Below are 26,298 nucleotides of genomic sequence, written 5' to 3' on the forward strand. Positions count from 1 at the left end.
AATAGTGTTAAATGCAGCACTAAGGTCTAGGAGGACAAATATAGAAATAATAAGATAATGGACCTCCACTACTCTTTCCCATAACTTCATTGTGTGACTCATCAGCTTTATTCCTCTGTAGTTTCCACAACTCTGCACATCTCACTTGTTCTTAAAGATGGGCACAGTACACTTCTCCTCCATTCCTCAGGCATCCTCTCACTCTCCAAGATCTTGTTAAGTAGCCCAGTCAAAAACTCTACTGCCACCTCTCCTAAACACTTCCATACCTCCACAGGTATGTCGTCGGGACCAACTGCCTTTCCACTCTTCATCCTATTCAACGCCTTCCTCACTTCATCCTTACTGATATTTGCTACTTCCTGCTCCACAACAAAGAATTCCTTCCATCTTTCCATCACACTCCCATCTCTGCCTCTCTGCCTCGCCAACCTGTACAAATCCACCTCTCCCCCCTTTAGTGTCCAACCTATCATACAAATCCTCATACGCCCTTTGTTTAGCCTTTGTCCCCTCTACCTTCACCTTACGCTGCATCTCCCTGTACTCCTGTCTGTTCTCTTCTGTCCTCTCAGTGTCCCACTTCTTCTTAGCTAACCTTTTCCTCTTAACACACTCCTGAACTTCCTTATTCCACCACCAAGTCTCCTTATCTGCTTTCCTCTTTCCAGATGACACACCAAGTACCCTCCTTCCTGTCTCCCTGATCATTTTAGATGTAGCTGTCCAGTCACTCTGGAAGAACCTCCTGACCTCCAAGAGCCTGTTTCAGCTCCTCCCTGAAAGCCACACAACACTCTTCCTTTTTCAACTTCCACTACTTGGTCCTCTGCTCTGCCCTTGTCGTCTGCATCTTCCTCACCACCAGAATCATCCTACACACCACCATCCTATGTTGTCTGGCTACACTCTCCCCAGCCACTACTTTGCAGTCACTGATCTCTTTCAGGTTGAAACGTCTGCACAAGATGTAATCAACTTGTGTTCTCCTGCCTCCACTCTTATATGTTACCCTATGCTCCTCCCTTTTCTGGAAAAATGTGTTCACTACCGCCATTTCTATCCTTTTTGCGAAGTCTACCACCATCTGTCATTCTGAATTCCTGTCCTGCATACCAAAGTTAGCCATCACTTCCTCATCACCTCTGTTTCCCTCACCAACATATTCGTTGAAGTCTGCCCCAATCACCACTATCTCACCACTAGGGATACCCTGAATCACCTCATCCATCTCCCTCCAGAATTTCTCCTTCTCTTCTAACTCACATCATACCTGTGGGGCACATCATACCTGTGGCGCATAACATTTTACATTGCATCACATGATTGCATCACCGACAAGATGGCGACTGACAAGATGGCGATCGACACAACCAGCCAGGCTCCTACAACGCCACCAACACCAAGAGCAACAACAACAACGCCAACACTACCTGACAATACCAACTCGGACAATGCCAATCTACTACTCCGTCTAGCAAACAATGAAATCACCAAATTAAAGCAGTAAATACGCCGCCTCTCTCACGATCTCCAACAGAAAGACTCCATACTGACTAGCTTCAGGGACGTTGCCCTCGAGCAGTCGAGGAAGATCTCCACACTTACCTTCACTCTCCAGGACACTGCCCCATGGGACCCGTCAACCTGTCCTCGACCCTCCTCCTCTTCTACACCATGTCTTCGGTCCTCCTGGACCGAGGTTGCGGTTCGTGGGCGGAAAAGATATCACCACGGGTCTCCGCGTCCCTCTCTAGACCTCTCCAATCCATTTGCACCTCTGTCTTCTGCCACCCCGGACCTACATACGGCCTCATCCGCTAACCACGTACCGGATCGTTCCGCTCCGGTTTCCCAACAACCCCCGTCACCCGCCAATGTCGTTCAGCGCCGTCACCTGCTCTCGCTCCCCTCTGACGACACCCGCCGCCCCCGCCTTAGTCCAAGTGCTCCTCGCGGAGCCCGTTGCCACGGCGGAAAACAGTCTCCATCCCGCTCAGCTACTACATCAGTGCGCCGTAGGATCCTTCGCGAGGCCGTGCTCAGGCACACTCACGGGCTCCCTAGCTACGGACCAACCGAACTGCCGCCTCCATCTTCCACCTCAGCACCCGATGTCACCGCCCCGCCTCCCCGCCAGTCAGCAAGACAACACGACTCAAACGGCCAACTACTGGCGTCTTCTCCACGCCCCCTTTTCCCCCCAACCACGTTAATCATCGGAGACTCAATTATAAGGAATGTACGCTTTTTCAACGCCACTACTCACTGTCTCCCTGGAGCTATGGCCTCTGACATCTTGGCCATGCTTCCTGGATTACTGCCAACACTTCCGTCTTCCATCTCTAGAGTGATTGTTCATATTGGAACTTGTGACACGTCACTCCACCGGTCTGAACTGACTAAAAAGGATTTTCTCTCTCTCCTCCACCTCCTAAGCAACTGTGGTAAGACTATTTTCATGTCTGGTCCCATCCCCACGTTTGTAAGAGGCTCTGGCCGCTTCAGTAGAATCCTCAGTCTCAACACTTGGATCAAGTCTGTCTCCCTGTCCTACAATCTCCAATTCATCGACAACTTCAACCTCTTCTGGAACCGACCTGCCTTCTTTGCAGGAGATGGTCTGCATCCTAACCGCCTGGACTCCCATATACTTTCCACCAACATTCAACATGCAGTTCACTGTACCCCACACACTAACACTGGACAATCTGTCCATTCTGTCCCACATGCCTGACTATCTGACTCCATACTACCAATCCCCTCCATCTGGTCATCCTCCCGACCTCAGCCTAGAAAATCAGGTATACGCCAGATCAACCACTCTGTACTAGCTAACATCCCCAGAAACATGGACTCGACACCTTTCCACAACACTCATTTTGGGCTTCTTAACGTTCGCTCCCTCTCTCAAAAAGCATCCCTCATCTTTGACATTATTCTTAAACACAATCTCGACATCCTGTGCTTAACTGAAACCTGGCAGCAGCCCAACGACTTCACTGAACTTAATCAATCTATTCCTCCTGGCTTCACATATCTCACCCATCCACGCCTCTCGGGACGCGGTGGCGGCCTCGCCATACTGTACAACCTTAAATACAAAATATCCATCCACCCCACTATCACCTTCCAGTCCTTTGAAGCTCTCATAGCACGTATTCATGGTCACACACCAACCTTCTTGGCCACTATCTACCGCCCACCAAAACCTAACCCGACCTTCTTGGACGAACTGTCTGACCTCTTAGCTGACCTCATCTCTCTTTCAGCCAACATAATTCTTCTTGGTGATTTTAACATCCACTTCGACAATCCCAACAACACCGCTACAAAAGACCTAATTTCCTGTCTGGACAGCTTTGGGCTCCAACAATACATCACCTCCCCAACACATTCTCTAGGCCACACCCTCGACTTAGTCTGCTGCTCTGGCGTCACAGTTCAGTCATGTTCTACCCTCGACGCCTTCTTCTCCGACCACAAACTAGTCTGCTTTAACTCCAAACTACCTCTCTTCAAAACCCACCTCTCCCGCACCATCACCTTCCGTAACTTAAAGAACATCAACCTCCCCTCCTTCACTGCTGCTCTCAACAACCTTTCATGTACTAATTACACACCGTCCCTCTCCAACATGTTATCCAATTTCAACTGTGAGCTACGAAATCTACTCAACACCTTCGCCCCACTCAAAACTAGATCTGTATCCTTTACGCACTCTGCTCCATGGTACACACCCAGTAGGTTCCAGTAGATGAGTAGGGACCTACTGACCTATATAAATAGGGCTGATGTACGCTGGTAACGCCTATTCAATAGTAAGACATCAGCCAAACCAGGTAATTTACAAATGTCATTGACAGCCAAACAGCATGCATCTATCTCTATTTCCTCAATAATTTCACCTGCATTCATGAAACAAGACTAAAACAACAGATCTAACAGTATTTCATGAATGGAGGTCACCCTGCACGTGCTGAACAGGCCAATTAATCTTTGGAAGGAAAATAGTCTTGCCCTGTTTCACATACACATTAATGGGAAACAAATTTAGGTGTGATACCTTTGGTGTAACACAATGTAGCTGAAAGTCACTAAGTGAACTGAACAAACAATCAGGCAAGGACAAGATGCTAAACTGGGGTATATATGCTGAAGCCTGGACCAGAGCACCAGTGCAGAAGGAATTGTTAGAGGCGAGGCTGTCAGCTGCAGCGTTTCGGTTTTATGCAGCTAAAATCTGGAATAGTTCTCCTGATGATGTCTGACAATGTTTAAGTTCAAGCTAAAAACTTTTATTTTTAGCTCTGTATATGACAACTGAATGTTTTGCACTGATTCTCTTTTAATTTTATTTCAAGTCAATTTTTCTATACTATTTGCTGTTTCTTATTTTGATTCTTGCCTGTGTACTTTTAAATTGTCTTTTATTTCTGTAAAGCGCTTTGAATTACTCTGTCTCACAAGCCTTGGACAGCCATGTGTTCAGTGCGAGCAGCTGACTGAATTTATTAATCCTCCTGTCAATGTTTGGGAGAGGTCCACTGACAAATGACTGGATTTTCAGTTTATCAGGTTTTTCCAATAATTTAGAGAAGTCCTGTTTTAAAACTTCTGATTCCTCCTTTCTGGTGGTCTAGACTCTCTGAGGACTATCCTTTGGTGCACTGAGTTTATCGTTGCTGTTCTTTGCTCTCTGCTCTATCCACTCACCCCAACCAGTTGAGGCAGATGGCCGCCCAAACTGAGCCCGGTTCTGCTGGAGGTTTCTTCCATTAAAGGGAGTTTTTCCTCTCCACTGTCACCAAGTGCTGCTCATAAGGGATTTGAAATGATTATATTATGATTTGGCGCTGTACAACTAAAACTGAATCGATGGCTAGATGACTGCTACCATCTAAGGCTTGGCAATGACTGTAGAAGGGATGGACAAAGCAAGCCCGCTTCAAGGATTTAGTCTATAAAGGAAGTAGTCATTGGCTCTAATAAGCCCTGGCTTCCATTGATCCATTGAAATCAGTGCCATTACTAAGTCACTATTGTTGCCACAGTAATCTCTGTGGCTTTGTTGTCTTTGTTTGAACATGATCTTAATATTCCTAATTTTTTTATGTCGAAATTTGCTTTGATTTCTGAAACTGATAATCTCTGGCTCTTAGTGACCCACTGAGGTAAATGGCAGCAATAAGTGGCAAAGCCCTGTCCACCAAATACTGCACTGTCAAGACTCCATTTGACCAAGAGGAGACCACTGGCTTTTACTAAGAGAATCCCTCATAACAGACAACTCAAGATTCTCTGGAAACTCAGAGACTCTCAAGACCCTCTCGCTCTAAGGCAATCTCTCAGAAAGAGAGCACCGGCAAAAGAATGATGATGTAGAGACTGCTTATACTGTCTACACAGAGGAGAGACCCAAAGACATCCTCCCCACCTGTGGCTGTCCTGTAGCAAACAGCTCACCTCCATCTCAAACTCTCAGCCATCAACCAAACTCCGTGGGACATCCCTACAGCGACCAGAGAGCGATGAAAGGCGATGAACGGACTCCAGACCTGCAGCCGAGGACTTTGGGGAACGTCTACGTCTCTCCTGGAAACCTGCCAGCAGACTGCAGTTGGACCAGCCCACAGCGGAATGGGCCGGGCCTCAGTGAACTCGAGGTCAGAGAAGTAACCCATGGCTGTGCTGGTTGTCTCAAACTGATCTTAGCTGGTCTCCATAGTTACTAAGTGCTTCCTCCTGAATTGCTGTTTAGACTTCAGACTCACACCCAGAACATAAATTGATCTCAAAATCTCTTTTCCACCACTGCAAACTACCTAGTTTTATACTTTTATACTATTATACTCTAAGGCCACGTCCCTACTATTCTTGTCTTCCCCACTGCTAATTACCTAGATCAGGTATGTTCAGTCAATCAGAAGCTGGAAGTGGTCCTTCAGGACTGGAGTTGGCTCCCCCTGCTGTATAGGGTTGTTACTAATGATAATAAACTTTATATCACATTTAAAGTGCAAAGTAGGCTACAAGGCACAATAAAAGACAACATAAAAGTCTTTAGGACAGCCAAAACTAGATTAACAGTAAAACTAGATGAAATCAAGACAGCAATAAAAATACGTTTTTGCACAAGCCTAAAAGATGACAGAATCTGACAACCTCATTCCAGAGCTTCGGACCTCTAACGACAAAAGCTCTGTCTGCTTTAGATTTTTTTTTAAACTAGGGTGAATTCACCTTAACTCAAGTTTGCTTTAGAAAATACAACAGACGTCCCGCATACCCGTGCTGCAGTAGCAGCTTTACCTCCTTCAGCCAGGGGAGCTTTTGAAAGTGTTCTGTGCAGGATACCTGCAGCACTCTCCACAGCTCCAGGAATGGAATCAACATTATTGCTTGTGGAAAATAAATGAAATTTTGTTTTTGACTGGCTGTGCACCACTTCTTCCTTACGGATTGCGGGTGTTTTGTGTGTGTGTGCGTGTGTGTCTGTGTGTGAGTGAGAAAGAGAGAGAGAGCTGGGATGAGGTGGGCGGGCACTAGAGCAGCTCGAATCCCACCTCGGAAATACCAACCAGGTGCTGCAGCTCCCGCCTCGCTTGCTCTCCACTCATCTCCCCGGGCTGAAAACACCAGCAACGTCCGGACACTGAGTGAAACTCCCGTTCTCCGTCTGAGTCCGCGGCTTACATGTCTCCTGATCGGCCAGACGGACAATAGACCTCCCGCCTACCCCCGCTGCAGTAGCAGTTTCCCCTCCTTCAGCCAGGGGAGCTTTTTAAAGTGCTCCTGCCTAGGATTCTTGCAGCACTCTGCGCAGCTCCAAATGGCTGGACATGAGTGGGAGGACTGGTTCGAACGGGAGGAATTTATCGGACAGATCAGCGACATCCGAGTGCAGAACCTGCAAGGTAGGAGCATACTGATAATACTGCTGTTTAACAACACTGTGAGCCGTGGGAGTTTACCGTGGCCTGGTCACGCATACACGACCTGTGCAAACTGCGTGTCTGCTGCAAACCACTTTCAGAATCACTTCGGATTTTGGCAAGTTTAGGTAGCGTTTGGTTGCCTCTCAGCCTGCACAGCACCCCATAGTGGCAAACTTTCACACCGTGCCCCACACAGGTCCACCCGTGTTGCTCTAATGGATGTCGAAGCACAGCTACAGCTCGGTCGTTTTGAATTAGCTACTTAGTGGATTGAAAATGAATGATCAGCAGTGTTGACTACCAATTACTAGTTTATTGCATTATTAAAGACATTCAGTCATTCGTTCCCATCCGAAGTGAAGTGTTACTGTTTTTCTGAGTAATTGAGAGGGAAATTGTGGTATGTGACATGGTTGTGCACCAGGTTATTCCCAAAAGGAAATCCATCTTTAAAAAGTACCTTGTGATGGTGCTAAAGGAGAAATTACCTGCTGTATCATTCATTAAGTCAATTGTTCACTTTCAGTTCCATTTCCGTTTTCTTCTAATATCTCCTTTTGTCTCAAACAGTAGTCCTACAGATCCCAGAATTCCTCTAAAAAGTTCTTATAGATTGGGTGAACTTGTTGCCTCCAGTCACAAGCAGTTGTGTGAGCATGTGAACACGAATTTGTGAGCTAGTTGGTGATAATCAGCGATGGGTTTGTTACTAACAGTCCTTACCCTGTGGCTGCATTTCAGTCTGCTCTATTTTCTGCTCCAGTGGGTGTAGAATTGTTCACTGCCTCTCCTCCAGAGAATTTCTTGCTGCATGTCAGTAAGGGTAAGTTTAAAAAATCCAAAATGAATGGATTTACATCAGGACCGTAAGGTCACTGTTTATGTTGATGAGATCAGTGAGCTATTTTCAGATGTAGCCATTGAATTTTTGGAATGGTGCCTCTTAGTCACACACCAAATAGCCAAAGACGCCTACATTAACCACAAAGAGGAAATTACATCACTTGATTTTTTTTTTTTTCATGAAATCAGTTAAATTTATTTGTATAGCACCAAATCACAATAAAACCTCCAGCTGAAACATGCTCAGTTTGGATGGCCATCAGCCTCGACCAGTTGAGGTGAGGTTGGTGGGCCCAGTAACTGCACATCAGTGCAGTGTATACAGCTCCAGGACCAGGAACACCTGCAGAAGGTACAGAGAGAGAGAGAGAGAGCACAAAGTTAGTGATATTCAATTGTGGCATACAGTGCATTCAGAAAGTATTCAGACCCTCTTCACTTTTTACAATTTTGTTATGTTGCTGTGAGGGTGTTTTTCAGCATTATGGACTGGGAGACTGGTCAGAGTTGAGAGAAAGCAGAGTGGAAGGGACAGGAGAAGAGGAGAGAAAGATAGAATGAGGAGCAGAGAGAGAGAGAGAGAGAGGGGGATGGAAGGAGAGAGGGAGAGGAGAGAGAAGCTCAGTGCACCGATGGAGTGTCTTCAGGCAGTCTAGGCCTATAGCAGCATAACTAAGGGATGGTTAGGCCTGCCCTCTCTCCTGCTGTTTGAACTATAGTGAACCAGTAAACCATGTGGGAATATCTAATACGTAAGTCTTGACTATTTTGCCATCCACGTCTTCACAGAGATTAAAGGAGGAGCCTAACAATTGCTGTTGAAAATGGAAGCAATTGATTTAATGCGTGTGGTGAGAAACAAAGTTTTACTCTAGTCTAGTTCTTTGCAAAGCCGGTAACAGGCCACAATAATCTCTTCATGCTTTGAAGGTATCAGCTCACATTTTGTGCTGGCAGCAAGGACTAGAAGACTAGTGTAACAGCATAAAAATGGTATTGAATATTAGGCTTGCTGATCCAAGGGCATGATAAGTCTGACACCCATCCATAGAAACCAATCATCCTTTTAATGTAAGAACAGTATTACATGGCATTTTTCACAATCAACTGTTTGTGATTTCAAATCAACCATGTTTGTTTTGTGCAGCTCTTAACCCTTGTGCAGTGTTTGAAAACTCTAATCTGATTTTTAGATTTTAGAGAAAGAGACTCGAGGTGACTGCTGACACTTTCTCTTTGTTTCTGTGGCCCAAAGATGATTATTTCAGTCTTGTCAATGTTTATTTGAAGAAAGTTGTTTTGCATCAACACAGTGAGACAGTGAATTGTCTGGTCCACATTTACCTGATGTGAGTGATATGTAAATTTGAGTATTATCTGCATAGTTATGGTAGGCCATATTGTTGCTGCCTTGTAACTGGCCTAAAGGAAACATGTAAAGATTGAACAAAAGGGGGACCCCACATGTCAAGGCCATTTGGTCTGCGACACAGTTGCCAAAGTACTTCCTGTCTTCAAGAAAGGACTTCAACCATTTAAGGGCAGTGCCAGAGATGCCTATCCAGTCCTCTAACCTTTGTACCAGGATCACATGGTCTACTGTGTCAAACGCAGCACTCAGATCCAACAGTACTCAGACAGAGACTCTGCTAGCGTTGGTGTTGACGAATGTCATTTATCACCTTGATGAGTGCAGTCTCAGTGCTGTGATGGGGCCTAAAGAGAGGAGAGGCTTGACGACAGCAGTTTTAAGGCCCTTGGAAATGTTCCAGACTGTAATGAGTCATTAACTAAATGAGTGAGTTGTGGTAACAAACTGCTTAGTACTGATTTCCAGTGGGTAAAACATCAAGGCAGCAGGTGGATGAACTCAGACTGGAGATGGTCTCTTCAGCTTGTCCATAAAAAATAATGCAGAAATGATGAATTTAGATGATGAAATCAGTTCTGATGACAGTGGAGAGGTTTGTTAATCAATTCACTGTAACTTGTAACTTTATTTATATAGCACATTTAAAACAAATAGGTTTAGCCAAACTGCTGTACAACAAAAACAACATAAAACAATGCAATATACACATGATTAAAATGTTGATTTAAAAGCTAAGGAGTATAAATGAGTTTTCAACCAAGATTTAAAAACAGGTAGGTCAGGAGCTAGTTTGACCTGAGGAGGCAATTTGTTCCAGAGTCTGGGGCTGCCGCAAAAAATGATCCGTCTCCGCGGCTCTTGAACCTAGCTTTTGGTGCTAAAAGTAGCAACTTGTCATTAGACCTCAATGATTGTGAGGGGACAGACTTGTAACAGTTCCGAGATATAGGACGGTGCAAGATCATTTAGAGCTTTTTCCCCTGCCATCATTAGCTGAAGCCATGTGTGTAAAACGTAAACAGGGCACGGCTACAGTGTGTGCATTGCTCTGTCTCTCATGCAGAGAGAGAGAAACTACTAAGTACAGAAAGAATTAATAATATATGAGTTTATCCATACAACGCATGCTACTATAATAATTTAGCTGCTGTGCCAATCAGACACGTTTTACATGCATGTTTGCTTGTAGCACATGTGCTGCAAAAATGTTTAGGCTTTTATGTTTAGGTGTGTGAGCTATGTGAGAAAATGGCGGAACAAACAAAAACTATACAAGCGGCACCTGCTCCATTAAAAGTTACAAGTCGACTGATACTGTTTCTGTTGAGTTTGTTTCCTGAGTATTCACATTTGACTAAAAGTCAGGATCAATTCTAGGATCAGACTTTTAGAGGTGGAGGAGAATTTATACAGTACCTCAAGCATCATCTACCAATATTGTTTGCAATTAGAGTAGCCCAGGTGGAGTCAGATTTCAATGTTTCAGTCCATCCCTTGTCTCCCGCTACAACTACAGACTATCTCTGGCTGTAATTCTCATGATATCGTCCAGAGTTTATGTGAAAACAGAAAGTTTTAATCCACACTCAGTCTGATCGCATCAGCCATCCGAGCAGTGGTGTATGTGTATGTGTACGTGTGTGCTGTTTTCACCGTCAGCTTGACACACAGCAGCTAAAAAACTGTCTGCCTTATATAGGCTATACTTATACTTGAAATTCACTAAATGCATCAGATTAAATACAGACATGAAGCCTAAAGAACGTGGAGGTTAAGGGTGACATGGGTCTCATGCCTGTGTTTTAGAGTCAGCGTGGACAGACATCAGATGAAACAGGTCTGTCTGCTCAGGGTGCTCAGTGTCATGCACTAGTCTCAGTTGGCCTGAGAACTGTAAACATCCCATTATAAAATGTATAATAAGAGGTCTAAGTTGTGTAGCGAACATGATAATGTTCACAATGTCTGGTTTATGAATAAACAGTTTTCATAATTTCAGGACACCAGATCCCTTGATGATGGAACAGCCAGTCAGTTAGTACATGACTAATATCAGTCTTTAATATGAGTGGGAGTTCTCTGATTTAATGATGAGTTTACTGTGTGAAATGAACATAAATGATGCCAGTCATATGAATTTTAAAGATCTATTATCGAGTGTGATAAGAGTGTGTGCCTGACTCTTTGGTTGGTGAGTTCCTCGTGCTCCCCAGGGAGGAAATCTCCCCTGATTCCCTGCTTTTCTGTGAATCTCTGGGAATGTCTGTGGTTGAATCTGATAATTTTGAATTGGCTTTTGTTCACTGCCGTGCTGGGTGGGGAATTCATCTGATTGGTCAGCCATCATGGTTGGGGTGATCTGGTTGGTCTGGGAAGGTGCTCAATCCTTGCTGGCTCTGGTTCACAGTCACCCAACTGCAGTGGTTCAGTTTCACTGGTCTGAGTAAACGGTTACTCTTATGCTTGGAGAAGAGTCAATCTGACTTTTAAGACTGATTAATCTTAGGGATGCTTTCTATAGCAGGATTACTATTTTCTATTTTTCCACCCACCAAGTTTCAAACATAGGTTTTAGATACCTTGAAAGTGTTGAAGCAGAAATATAACAGGAACAATTAATATATCATCACGTACATTCTCAGGGCAAAACATGTGTGAACACGTGTTTAGCTGGTAAAGGAGATAAGGAATGGTTTAAAAGTATATATTGCTGGTTGTGACCAGTGGGGGAGTCTGTCCATTACAAAGGAGTCTCTTGGTTAGAGCAGATGTGTTAACTCAGCAGAGTCTGTTCATGATCAAACCAGACACCTCATGCTGTCTGATGCCATTGCATCCGCAGGTAACTGGTCCTTGGGTTATCAGGACAACAATAAATACTTTAAGAGTAAATCCATCCATCCATCCATCCATCTTCTATACCCGCTTTGTCCTGAACCAGGGTCACGGGGATCTGCTGGAGCCTATCCCAGCTCTCTCTCGGGTGGAAGGCAGGGGTACACCCTGGACAGGTCACCTTAAGAGTAAATCTTTAATTAATTAATCCTGTCTTAAACCTGTCTTCTGGTTCTTCCATATCGATCCTAACTTTCCATGTGAAGTCATCCATGAGACAGGATACAAACATTCTGAGGCCTCATTATAATATCAGGAGATTTTAATCATGTGACTCTCGCCTCACAACTGACTGGTTTGTCAACTGTCCTACCAGAAAAGGTAAAACACTTGATCTGCTGTATGCAAACATCAAGGAGGCCTATACCTCTACTGTCTTACCACAACTCTGCAGGTCAGATGACAATCTGGTCTTACTGCAGACTCTGTGTACTGAAGCAACCTGCAACCACCAATAATAAGTAATATGAAAGTACAGAATAAACAGAATAATCAAAAATAAAACTTTCTAATTAACTCTGGTGACTGGCACATCTGGATCATGTCGTCTAATATGTGTTAGCATATTGGTCTTATTTCCACTCACGTACCGTACAGCTTACTTACAACGCCGACACACCGTCATCATTCTATCTACAACTCGCTCTCCTTTACTGCTGTGCTTCACAGGAAACCTGAAATTGTCCCACACTACAAATTTAAAACAAGCAGGTGGGTCTTTGAGCACTTGAGTGCTGTCTGAACTTGCCATTCTTGTTTTGGATTGGTGTGTAGCAGATCTCTTCTTCTGCTTTTTCCTGTTGTGACAGTTACCATTGCATTATCACACGTGCCCCCTTCTGGGTGCCTGTGACTGACTGTATTCGTCGTCAGAGTACATGAACCAGACCATGACGCCTGTACCATGATGGTTCGGGACGAATACATGTACCGTTCCACCCCTAGTTTCCAAGGGACTGCTTTGAATGCACAGATTGGAACATTGCTGGGAGCAGAAGGGAACAACCTTTTACTGACAGACATTGATAGACAGGCTGTTAGAGACACTATTATACCTACAAAGTCTGTGTGCTATTTCCCTAATAACAAACCCTGGATCACAAGTGACATCCAGGCAATCCCTAACCAGAAAAAGGAGGCATTTAAAGATGGAGACAAGAAAGTCTCAAACATGTCCAACATGAGCTGAAGAGGGGATTAAAGCAGGCTAAGAGGGACTATGGAAACAAAATAGAGAAACATCTACAGCACATCAACATCAAAGGTGTGGAGGGAAATTAACAACTTCTCTGGCCACAAAAAAAGAACAACCAGGGACCTGTGGGTGATGTGGACAGAGCCAATGAACTCAACAAGTTCTCAACAGGTTTCACACTGCTGCAAATGCCCCAGTCTCTGCAGCCATACTCCCTCTCTCTTATTCAGTCTCACCCATCTCCTACTCCTCCTTGTCCTTGACCTGTGTGCATCTGCACCACTGCAGCTACTACCCCTCCCTCACCTGGGCATGCTCCACCATCTGTCACAGTAACAGGGGTGAGGCTACATCTACAAAGACTGTGCCGTGGGAAGACAGCTGGCTCAGATGGTGTATGTCCAAGGTAACAAAGGATCTTCATGCCGAGTCCACAGTGGATGAACCCCTCCTTTGTTTCCTGGATCATAGATTACCAGACAGAAAGGCCACAGTTCAACAGGCTGGGAAACTGCATCTCTTGTAGAGTTTTGAGCAGCACAGGGAACTGTTTTGGCTCCACTCTTGTACCCTGTACACAGCAGAAATTACATACAATTCTGAGTGTTGCCACATTCAGAAGCATCCTGATGATACTGTGATTGTTGCGTGTATCAGGAATGGACAGGAAGAGGAGTACACCTTTAGTGACTGGAGTCATAAAAACTACCTCTACTGGAATACATTGAGAATCCCCTTCACAACATCCTGATGGAGCAGAGAAGCAGCTGCAGTGGACGACTCACCTCACTGTGCTGCAGGACTGAACAATACAGGAGATCCTTCATCCCCACTGCCAACACCTTAGCCAATGGTAGATGATGAATGACCTCTCACTACTGACTTTCTAGTTAACTACGGAACTATCTTAATTTCCCCTCAGGGATGAATAAAGTTTAACAAGAAAACAGTTTTAACAAGCAAAATGACAGGAAAAGATAGACAGTTGAAAACTGGGTAGGTGAGTAATGTTGTGGAAAGTTTGAGAGTTGCTAATTCTCAGAAACAACCACAAGTGTGATGAATCATCTCAGGTTTAATCACTGGCACGGAGAGGACGTCCTGTGTTACAACACCAGGTTTATATACACTTTGTCATCAGGGGTGGACTCATCTGAGGCGACCGAGGCGACCCTACGTGTTTGTTCAGGTGTCCTCTATCTCCAGACCTCTACCAGCACTAACCAAGTTGTTGGCAGTTATTTACAAACATCTAGCCTAAAACACTAAACCAATAAAAGAGACAGAAGCACATACCATCAAAGGGTCAAGCAAACATTCAAGTCACCCCTTGACATCTTGTAAAACCTCCACAGTAACACATAACATGTAAGTTAGCTACGTTAACCTGGAGTTGGTGTAACATCAACATCAACATCACTCTTGTTGGGAGACAGTATGACCACAACTCTAAACCTTTGTAGCTAATTTCCCTGGATAAAATCAAAAGGAGAAAATGCTCTTTAAATAGACATTAACTTGGAAATATTAGAAACATGAGATGATGTCAGACATACCTGAAAGACATCAGACTCAACTTGTGTGACTGATATGAATGTGAACCAGCATAACATTATACGGTTTTTACATTGTGTGTCAGTTTACAGCCAGATGATTTATGTGAGATTGTACAAATACATGAGCTACAAGCACATACAGCAGCTTCAGAAAGTATTCTGACTGTTTATCACTTTTCTCAGAATGTACAGATAATTCTACAACAACCCCAAACCTGTCCTGTTTCTGCTGGAGTATGTGGACTAATGGCTAGGCTGCAGATTTTCAGTACAGTAGTCATGTTGGCATGACCACTGTTTCCTTCTTGGTAATAAACAGAATTTTTTCCTGTGAACTTAAACCCATGAGAAATTCAGAAGTTCATCACTTTTGTCTGTCTTCTCAGCAACACTCAGAGATGAGCCTGAGCTGTCTGACGAGTGGCAGTGATTGTCTGTGTGAAAGATAAAAGAGCAATGCTTTAAAACAATGGCCTGGAGGCTGTTACGTAACAACACATGATGAGAAGAGGGTGAAAGCAGTTCCTCTGCATAACAGCAACAGAAACCCTGAGCTGAACATTCCCACATCACACATTGCACAGAGCTCTTTGACACACACACACACACACACACACACACACACACACACACACACACACACACACACACACACACACAGACATACTTGTACTTCTATTGTTGGGAGGACACTCATAGACATAATGCATTCCCTAGACCCCAAACCTAACCGTCACAATTAAATGCCTAACCCTAAAACCAGGTTTTGATCTTCAAACAGGAGTCTAAAAAAAGTGAGGACCAGAAAAAAGTCTGGCATGTCAAAAAGCAAAGCAAAGACACTTCTCCTTCTGTGCTCTGTTGACTCTTTACTGTTTGCAAGCAGAAGTGCTGTTCATGCTGGACTGGATGTGCCACTCTTGAATTGTACCAAGTACCTCTTCATCTCACCTCTCACTCTGTCCTGTAAGGCTGACTTCTTGGAAGCTTGTGCATTTACTTGTTATAGAATTGAGATTCTGATTTTAGTTTAATAATCAAATCGGTTATCAGATGAGAGTTTATTATAAAATATCAATTCAAAACATAAATTAAACAAAAGCATATGTGATGATGGTGCCTCTCTTATACAACACTGCAGGAAACCTTACAGTATCTGTGAAATCATTACCTGTGGTAACTGTATCTTTATAAACTTCACAACCTGCATTTAATTCATAGATGTAACGCTTAACCCTTTGGGGTCTGAGGGGGTTTTTGGGGCCTGGACAAATTTTGACATGTCCTGACATTTGTGCTTTTTTTCCAGTGTCTTTTAAACATATTAATGTCTAAAGTCTAATAACACTGTAATCAGCACAAAATTGGCTACAACATGAGCAGCAAGTTTATACATGATTATGTTTTTGAGAAAAAAGTGTTTATTACTATTATTATTTTTTACTCACTGAAATAAGACCATAAAACACAAACAGAACATTGGTTCACAAGACTTTGGAGACCAGCATGTTGTAGGCTAAAGTGTTTACTTCAGAGTGCTGTGAATGTCATCTTTTTCACACATTCACAGTAAACAATACACTGATTTAAATTTTCTAAGACACTTTTTGTCCAGAAAGGCCATATGCAAGAGGGTGTGTCTGAGGATGAATAGTCATGTGATTTACCTGAGAAGACAAAAGACGTACTGAACGACCAGACAAAGACGCGCATAATGAGCCTTTCAGTCAATGTTGATGGGACGGATTAGTGCAGCACAATACAAAACAATGAGGAGCCAAACGATCCTCATTTGAGTTAAAATCAGTGTTTTTACTCTGAGGACAAGCTAAACTATTTGTCTCTGTGTGGAATATAAGAAGTGCTTCATCACGTGCGTGACGCGCCATCATCCAAACGCGGTGAAAAAGTGAGTAAATTCTATGATGAAGTTTGATATTTTGTGTCATTTCTCGGGGGCGTGCACATATTTACCTGGTTCACCTGAGATTATTTACATGTGAACAGTGAACAGAGTACAAGGCGGGACCGCATTACCTGTAATGAGGTGAGAGAGGAAAAAACGGACTTCTCCTTACGTTCATACGGATTAAATAAAAAGTGATGATTTGTTTTCGACTTGAATTGTTTCACTTAAAAGAAAACATTTCAAGCTTTCTAGCCATATAACTCTTATTTTTATGAGCCAAGTATTTGCTGAGATTCTGGTTGTTTTATTTACGCGTCTGTGAAGAGAAATGGCAGAAAAGTCCGAGAGCGCACCCTGTCGGCTTTCTTTATTTAAAAAAAGCACAACGTTTTGTTGTTATTATGATGGTATACCACTAAAACTAGACCCCTTACAGATTTGAATGATATACTTCTTTTATCTGTACGATCAGAATTGACGGAGTAATTTAAGTTTGTTTTGGCCTTATCAGAAAAAGATGCGTCAAAACACGCCGGCGCGTGCGTCGACCCCAGTTAAGTATAGATGAACACAGTATTTAAAAAGTAGAATGGAATAATAAATAATATTATTAAAAATTATGATTGGTGTTTTAAATTATTATATCATTACTTAGAAATACACTGATCAACCCTAACATTAAAAGCAGTGGCAAGGGAAGTTGTTACAGTGGCACATGTCAGTGGGGTGGGATATGTGAGGCAGCATGGGAACAGTCTGTTCTTAAAGTTAATATGTTAAATGTAAACAGGAAAAATGGGGAAGCTGAAAGGGTCAGAGCCTCTCCAAAACAGCAGGTGTGGGGTGTTCCCAATATGTAGTGGTCAGTAGGTCCAAGGAAGCACAACCAGTGAACCGGCAGTAGGGTCATGGGTGCCCAAAGCTCACTGATGCATGTTGAAAAGAAGGCTGACCCTTCTGGTCTGATTGCACAGAACAGCTACTGTAGCAGAATCTGATACTACAAAGCTATAGTAGAATTACACAAATAAGGCCTGCACACTTTTGCAGTTTCAGACTTTGATTGCTAGATTAATTTGCTTAGACAAAGAAGCTGTAGCTTTTCTCTGGTTTTATGTTTGTGTTATGATGAGGTGAGGTGGGTGAACGATAATGAAGCAAGAACTCAAGTGCAGGACAACAATCTTTAGAGGCCTGGACTCTTGACTCACCAGACTCAGGCAAACAAAAATCAAACTTTGCCACTCGGCGAGCAGACAGGCGATCATAACTCTGCCACTCGGCAGACAGGCAGGTAACATTAACTCTGCCACTCGGCAGACAGGCAGGTAACATTAACTCTGCCACTCGGGGGCAGGCAGGCAATAATAACTAAATAACTCTGTGTCCCGGTACATGAAGTGACAATGTTAATCCTCCAGCGAGGAACAAAGGAACTGATGGGGTACTTATACACTACGAACAAAAAACTAATCTAACACAGGTGAAACTAATCCCAATAATGAAACGTAAAACTACCTAACTACTAACATAGGCGCTACAGGAAATGAGAAACCAAAATAAAAGTCCAAATAGGAAATCAAAACTCACTCCATGACAGTTTGTACAGACAGACTAAAATCTTTTAGAAGTTCTGTCAGCCTTTGTTTCATCACAAAGTTTTGAGAACATGAAAACAATAGAGTGCCATGGGTTAATTTAATTAGCTAGCTTATTACACCCTTTAGTGTAAAGCTTTTGAAGCTACCAGAAGACACCATGAAAACCATAACATTCCACCAGGTGCATCACCTGGGTGGAAAGAAGTTGGATGACCAGCGACCAAGACTTCTCGTTGCCAATGCAATGCAGGGTGAAAAGCAGAGGCAGGGAGCTCAAAGGACAGGACTACCATGTCAACCAGTTCCGTAAGGAGATCTTTGTTCTCAAACCTTTTCATTTTAATTGTCTCTGTTGGGGCTTGGCCCCACACTAGGAGCATATGCAGTGTCTGCTTGCGTTTGGGTGGTGGGTCCCTGGATGGGTTGGGGTCTGCCTGTCCGGTCTTCTGGGGGTCTCGGACCCCAGCTGTGGGGTATCCCTCTGTGGCATCCTGTCTCTCAGCCTAGGGATGTGCATGTGGTTGCTTCATGGACATGCAGCCTTGTGCTTTCATCCTCTGGGGGGGCCTTGGCTGTCGGGTCCTACAACAGCTAATTTTGTTCTGATTAGCTACACTAGTACAATCAGTTTGCTAGTTCACAACACTATTGGGTGGATTGCCTTGGAATTTTGTTCAGGCACTCGTGGTACCCAGAGGACGAATGCTAATGATGGCTATGGACATCTGTCCAAATGTCTTGGCACAGGGGATGTGAAGACCTGTCATCTTGGTTAAGACACCTGATCCATGCCTCCATCTCACTGTGCATTTCTGTTCCCCTGCCACATTCATATTTGTAGATTTGAATGAACAGTTTCCCCTGATTGTTTGATTGATTGTTATATTCCCATTAGAATGATTTACTGTCAGTCTCATCATGCCAAATTTTAAAGTTCATTGAAATACCTGCAAGAGTAATGACATTCCTATATTGTGCTCTGCATATTTTGTATCAAACTATTTTGTCTCTCCAAGTGGATTTTCCATGCTCAGTGCTGAAATGAATAGAAGCCAGTAGATATCCAGGTAGTGTAAACACATCCAACAACTTTCTGCAAATCTGTTGTGTGTTCTGGAAAACATTCAGACATTGTTTTGCGATTTTATAACTGTACTCAGTTACAAACTGAAACTACAGAGTGGGATACAAACTGGTCATCACTGTAGGTGTGTTGAAGTGTGGGTTGGCAGGCCACATGATGAATAAGCATCTGGTTTCTGCGGAGGAGGAGAAGTGAGATCAGTGGTGTTGCCTGATTTTTTTTTTAATTTATTTATTTTTTTTGGTTCCAAGAAACACTGTCTTATGACAGATCTTCACTTCAACTGAAAACACAGTTTGGTTTTCTGAGGTTACATAAATATGAATGATATGATTTAAAGTTTAGCTGACAGAATGTCACTCCTGAAATTAACCAAATGTGATCAGGTCTGCTCAGATTCTAGAGTGGTGTTAAGAGAGTAGACAGTCTTCCCTATTAATGTGTACAGACACGTAAATCTGTTCACAGATAGGTTTCATTTTGTTTTGTCATTGAGGATGACTTATGCTATTGTTAAAGACCACAAACATAATGATTCCATGTGGATGAATATATAAATAAATAAATATGTATCTTGTGTGTTTTTCCCATCTGTTTAAATTTATGACATAAAGTCCTCTTGCACAGTGATCTTGGCTGTGCGTCTCCTGGAGAGATGGTAGACTGCAGCCGGTCACCCTCTTTACTGCACAGCCATCCAAACTGATCACCAGCTGATGATTGGTTTGGAGGGCTGATGTTCATAAGGTGCTGGTGGTTTCACTGCTGGATGCTGTGAACTGGCTAACACTAACACACACACTGAAGCAGAGCAGCTTTTAATAACAGCAATGATGGCTGTTGGATATATTTTCTTTCCATCAATGGCTACGAGCCATGTGCCTCACCATGCAGTGTTTATAAGAAACAATGCTCTCAAGTTGACTTGCAGCACCTGGGGGTGTTCACTGGTGAGTTCTGAGTGCTGCAAAAAGAAACACACACACCTACGACGTACTGCTTTTCAATTTTCCTGTGGTATAACCTGAGCTTTGATGTGTCTCTTTGTTTTATCCTTGCAGTCAACAAAAGTTTTACGCCATCAGTACTTATGTGCACATAAAACTTAAGCAAAAACCATGTTCTTTTAGTCAAATCCATCCTCTTTTTGGAATTCATTGCTTTGGTTTTTGCCATGAAACTGACAAAATAGTGTTGTGTTGAGTTAAATGTCATATCAATCCTTACTCCACAACCCATAAGGGTGTTTCATTTTTTTAAAGATGTACTCACCTGCGCATTTGCCATGGTGTTCACAGGAGCCCTGCTCTTGACACTTACTTTCATTTTGACCTTTATTTAACCAGGGTAAACTTGCTTAAACTTGCCTTTATTTTGATTATTCAGTGCAATTCACAGCATGAGACAAGCGAAAGATGACATTATAACATACTGTACAGGTATGGCAATAGAGCAATCTTCAGTCTGCTTAAAGAAACTCATGAAGTCATCACTGGAGAGCTTTTTTATATATTATTATATTGCAGCTGGCATATTCATCCTGCTGCAGCCAGGTTTCAGTGAGACAGAGTAAGTCAATTTGGTGATCAGTTATCAAATTATTTACTAACAGAGATTTAGATGAAAGAGACCTAATATTTAATAATCCGCATCTGACTGTTCTGTTCAATAAGAGGAGTGGTCTTAATAACTCCTCTTCTGTTAACTTCTGATTTATTTGATATATATGTTCGAGGGGCAGACACAATCTGTATGTGGTTTGAGGGGGGCGGCGGCTCTAAGGAAACTGCAGAGAGGCGTTTTAGACTGAGTCTCTGCATCCCGACTCTGGATTGTCAAACTTTAGGTTGGCTAACAAACTCGGCCAGATTTCTAGAGATGATAGAGAGGTACATAGATAGATACTTTATTTATCCCCATGAGGGGAAATTCAAGTGTCCAGTAGCACAGAGACCACACATTGCCACATCATACAAATAAAACAATAGTCATAGTCATAGTCGCTGGAATAAAAGACCTTTCATTTTACAGCGCATGAAGAGGAGCCTGTTACTATTAAGGATGGCTTGCACCATACCTTTCATCCTCTTCTCCCCAATGGCCCTCACTGAAACCACCCTCCCACCCATTACAGACACACTTTTGGATTACTGTCTAACGGTAGTACTGTTCCTCCCACACACAATGCCAAAGAATAGTACACTGGCAGCAACAGACTGGTAAAAAATGTGCAGCATCTCATTACAGACATTGAAGGATTTCAAGTCTTCTTAGAAAGAAGAGTCTGCTCTGTCCTTTTTTGTAAAATTTAAATTTTGTTTTCTGTGAATGAATGAACAAAATGATTTTTCACATCATTTTGAAGCAAACACCCTAGTCTACAAGATCCAGTTCTTATAAGTCTTGTGAACCAATGTTCTGTTTTTGTTTTATGGCCTTATTTCAGTGACTTAAAAATTGTAGTTTTTCACTAACCATGCAAAAACACGGTTTTCTCAAAAACACAATCATGTATAAACATGCTGCTCACATATTATTGTAGCCCAGTTTGTGCTGATTACAGTGTTATCAGACTTTATCCATTAATATCTTTAAAAGCAACTGAAAAAAGCACAAATGTCAGGGCATGTCAAAACTTGTCCAGGGCCCGAAAACACCCTCAAACCCCAGAGGGTTAAATTAAACTTCTAAAAGGTACAGTCGATCTTTGCTTTTTGTCTGACATGAAAAGTTATCTTGGCTGACTAAAGGTTGGTGACCACTGATGTATTTTATGAATCCTTTGTATGTATTATAGAATTTTTGTATTGTGTTTTTATTTTTATTATGTGATGGACTCCACAAAGACTAGTTGCTACCCCGGTAACAACTAATGGGGATCCAAATAAACAAATAAACAGACTCACTTCACACTGAATATTCCTTGCATAAACACAGAATTTGGAAAGACAGCCTTTTCATATTATGGACACTACGAGTAGAATAAAGTACAAAACATGCTCAAACCATCTGTAGAATTTTACCTTTAGATACTGTCTTACATTGGGGCATTAGTGGCCTGTAGGTTCAAGTCTCAGGACTGGCAGGAATTGTTGGTGGGGCGGAGTGAATAGCCAGCTGAAGCAATGGTTGCCCGCTCTTCCGTGTGTGTGTTCACTGCTGTGGGTGTACACCTTGGGTGGTAATGCAATTACCCCATTGTGGGACTAATAAGGGTAATAACTTATTTGATCAATATTCTTGTTTCAATTGATTTCTTTTAATTGATCATTTTAATGTTTTATTTTATATCATTTTATTTTTGTTTTTTTATCCTAATGTGTGAATTTTGTTTAAATCATATATCCTATCTGTATGTAAAAGTTCCTTATCCTGTACTGTGTCTACAGAGCACCATTGCAAAAGAGAGCTAGACTCGCAGCTGGCTTTCCCTGTCTAAATAAAGGTTAAACAGTATAATGCTTGAAAGCTAGTTTTCTAATCTTCATTACACAGTTCACTCTAATAATTGTTAGAAAGAATTAATAAGAATTCTTGTCAGCAATGTAAAATTTAGAGTTTACTGCAAGTATATCAGGAGTTTTGATGTGTAGAAATTTGAGATGAAGGTAGTCGTTTTTTGGGGGGGGGGGTTTTCTGTGATTTTACACCTACCTACCCACCTCGACATTTTGCGCACTGTTGGCAATGCTATCATATTCCCAATTGAGCTTGTGTTTTGCTTGTAATTAGTGTAATTGAGCAGACTGAGGACAGGAGTTCCACTCAGAGTTGATTAAATAATTGAATAATGTAAAAATTAACTATTATAATACTGCTTTTATTTTTTCCTATTTAGTCATACTATATTAAAATTCTCAGATGAATACACAAATAAGTTTAATATTTATCAATATTTAAAAGTTTAACAATTTCCATCCATCCATCCATCTTCTTCCGCTTATCCGGGGCCAGGTCGCAGGGGCAGTAGCCGAATCAGGGATACCCAGACTTCCTTTTCCCTGGACACTTCCTCCAGCTCTTCCGGGGGGACACCGAGGCGTTCCCAGGCCAGCCGGGAGACATAGTCCCTCCAGCGTGTCCTGGGTCTTCCACGGGGCCTCCGAAACAGATGCCCGAGCCACCTCAACTGACTCCTCTCGATGTGGAGGAGCAGCGGCTCTACTCTGAACTCCTCCCGGGTGACCGAGCTCCTCACCCTATCTCTAAGGGAGCGCCCGGCCACCCTGTGGAGAAAGCTCATTTCAGCCGCTTGTATCCGCGATCTCGTTTTTTCGGTCATGACCCAGAACTCATGACCATAGGTGAGAGTAGGAACGTAGATTGACCGGTAAATCTTCTCCTTCTTCACCACAACGGACCGGTACACCGACCGCATTACTGCTGCCGATGTCCCGATCTGTCTGTCAATCTCACGTTCCGTCCTTCCCTCACTCGTGAACAAGACCCCGAGATACTTAAACTCCTCCCCCTGAGGCAGGATCTCTCCCCTGGCCTGGAGATGGCAAGTCACCTTTTTCTGGTTGAGTACCATGTCCTCGGACTTGGAGGTGCTGATTCTCATCCCAGCCGCTTCACACTCGGTTGCAAACCGCCCCAGCGCACGCTGGAGATCCTGGCTCGATGGAGCCAACAGGACAACATCATCTGCAAAAAGCAGAGATGAAATCCTGTGGTCCCCGAACTGGACTCCCTCCGGCCCCTGGCTGCACCTAGAAATTCTGTCCATAAAAGTAATGAACAGAACCGGTGACAAAGGGCAGCCCTGCCGGAGTCCAACGTGTACTGGGAACAGGTCTGACTTACTGCTGGCAATGCGACCCAAGCTCCTGCTCCGTTTGTACAGAGACCGGATAGCCCTCAGCAAAGGGCCCCGGACCCCATACTCCTGGAGCACCTCCCACAGGATGTCACGAGGGACCCGGTCGAATGCCTTCTCCAAGTCCACAAAACACATGTGGACTGGTTGGGCAAACTCCCATGAACCCTCGAGCACCCTTGAGAATGTGTAGAGCTGGTCCAGTGTTCCACGCCCAGGACGGAAACCGCATTGTTCCTCCTGGATCCAAGGTTCGACCACTGGCCAGATCCTCCTCTCCAGCACCCTGGCATAGACCTTCCCCTGTAGGCTGAGGAGTGTGATCCCTCTGTAGTTGGAACACACCCTCCGATCCCCCTTCTTAAAAGGCAAAGGCAAATTTATTTGTATAGCACCTTTCATACATTACGCAATTCAGAGTGCTTTACAAGGCATATAATTACATTAAAAGCATTGAAAAGAGCATTTAAAAATAAACACATTTAACATAAAATAAATTTAAATCAAGTAAAGTAAATTAAAATAAGACATAAAAGCACATTAAGAAAACAAGGATTAGCAATTATTCGAAGGCAGCAGTAAACAACAGTGTTTTCAGTCCTGATTTGAATGAGCTGACCGTTTGAGCAGACCTCAGGTGTTCAGGAAGTTTGTTCCACAAGTGAGGAGCATAGTGACTGAATGCTGCTTCACTTTGTTTGGTTCTGGTTCTGGGAACACACAATAGACCTGTCCCAGATGACCTGAGGGGTCTGGAAACCTCATAGGGAACTAATATATCTTGGATATATTTTGGTCCACAACCATTTAGTGCTTTATAAACTAGCAATAAGATTTTAAAATCTATCCTTTGACTAACGGGAAGCCAGTGTAGTGATCTAAGAACTGGTGTGATATGGTCCAGTTTCTTGGTGTTTGTAAGGACTCTGGCAGGAGCATTCTGGATTAGCTACAGCTGCCTGATTGACTTTTTGCTAAGACCTGTGAACAAGCCATTACAATAATCTAACCTACTGAAAATAAATGCGTGAACAAGTTTTTCTGCATCTTGTTTAGACAGAAAACCTTTTATTCTAGCAATGTTTTTCAGGTGGTAATAGGAAGATTTAGTGATGTATTTTGTGTGGTTGTTAAAATTCAGGTCTGAGTCAATGATTACACCAAGGTTTCTGGCTTGATTTGATTTTAAAAAGAGGAACCACCACCTCCGGTCTGCCAATCCAGGGGTACTGTCCCCGAACGCCATGCGATGTTGCACAGGCGTGTCAGCCATGACAGCCCAACAACATCCAGAGACTTGAGGTACTCGGGACGGATCTCATCCAAGGGACCGGTGCATAGTGGATCGGGCAGTGGTCGAGGACGGGGACCTCGGCGACCCGATCCCTGGATGCTGAAACTGGCTCTAGTTTAACAATTTATTAAAATAATAATTTCATGAATACCTAATCATTCAGTTCAGTGGTGTAAAATGGTAATACCCTTACACAAGTCCGAAATTGTTATACCAACAAGGTGGCGATTTAGTCTAAGAGACAAGAGGAGACGAATCCTCTCTGTGAACTGCAGTTATGTAATATCTGTCTGATGTAGCACTGCAGTCTAAAGAGATTCCCCTGTCATAGCTGCTGGATGAATATTTCAATAAAAGTGCATTTTCACATTCGAGCTATTACCTTGGGCTACATTCAGACAGAAATGTACAGATATACAATGAGGCATGAAACTTAAACACAAAACAACCAGATTTATTAAAAGAAAGATATTCTCAAGGAAAATTTTTTTACTTTAGTGTCTCCTGAGTTTGTGTTCACATTGAATTTGGGATTTGTGTAGTTGGCTCCAGAACATCAGGCATTCAGTATTACTGTTTTATCATAGGGGAAAAAGTCTTCACTTTCAGTTAAAGACAACACCTTAATTTCCATATCATATTCATATTTTGTTCATACATTGGAATAAAAGCAGAAGTAAAAGGCATTTTATCATGGCATGGCCAACAACATTAATATTTTGGGTGAAGAGCCTGTGTTCACCTGATATGTTTAATTAATCTTTTTTTATATTCTGCTGCTCAGCTCATTTT

General features: G+C 42.9%; 1 protein-coding gene across 1 annotated transcript in view; it reads left to right on the plus strand.

The window, feature by feature from the left end:
• The first annotated feature begins 6,621 nt into the window (after positions 1–6,621).
• clmna (calmin a) overlaps positions 6,622–26,298 on the plus strand; it is a 64,540-nt gene continuing 44,863 nt past the window's right edge. The window contains exon 1 of the mRNA XM_026304131.1: positions 6,622–6,917. Within this exon, the coding sequence (XP_026159916.1) occupies positions 6,833–6,917 (85 nt within the window). The 5' untranslated portion in view covers positions 6,622–6,832. The remainder of the gene's footprint in view (positions 6,918–26,298) is intronic.

The sequence above is a fragment of the Mastacembelus armatus genome, chromosome 22 (genome assembly GCF_900324485.2).
Source record: "Mastacembelus armatus chromosome 22, fMasArm1.2, whole genome shotgun sequence".
Lineage (NCBI taxonomy): Eukaryota > Metazoa > Chordata > Actinopteri > Synbranchiformes > Mastacembelidae > Mastacembelus > Mastacembelus armatus.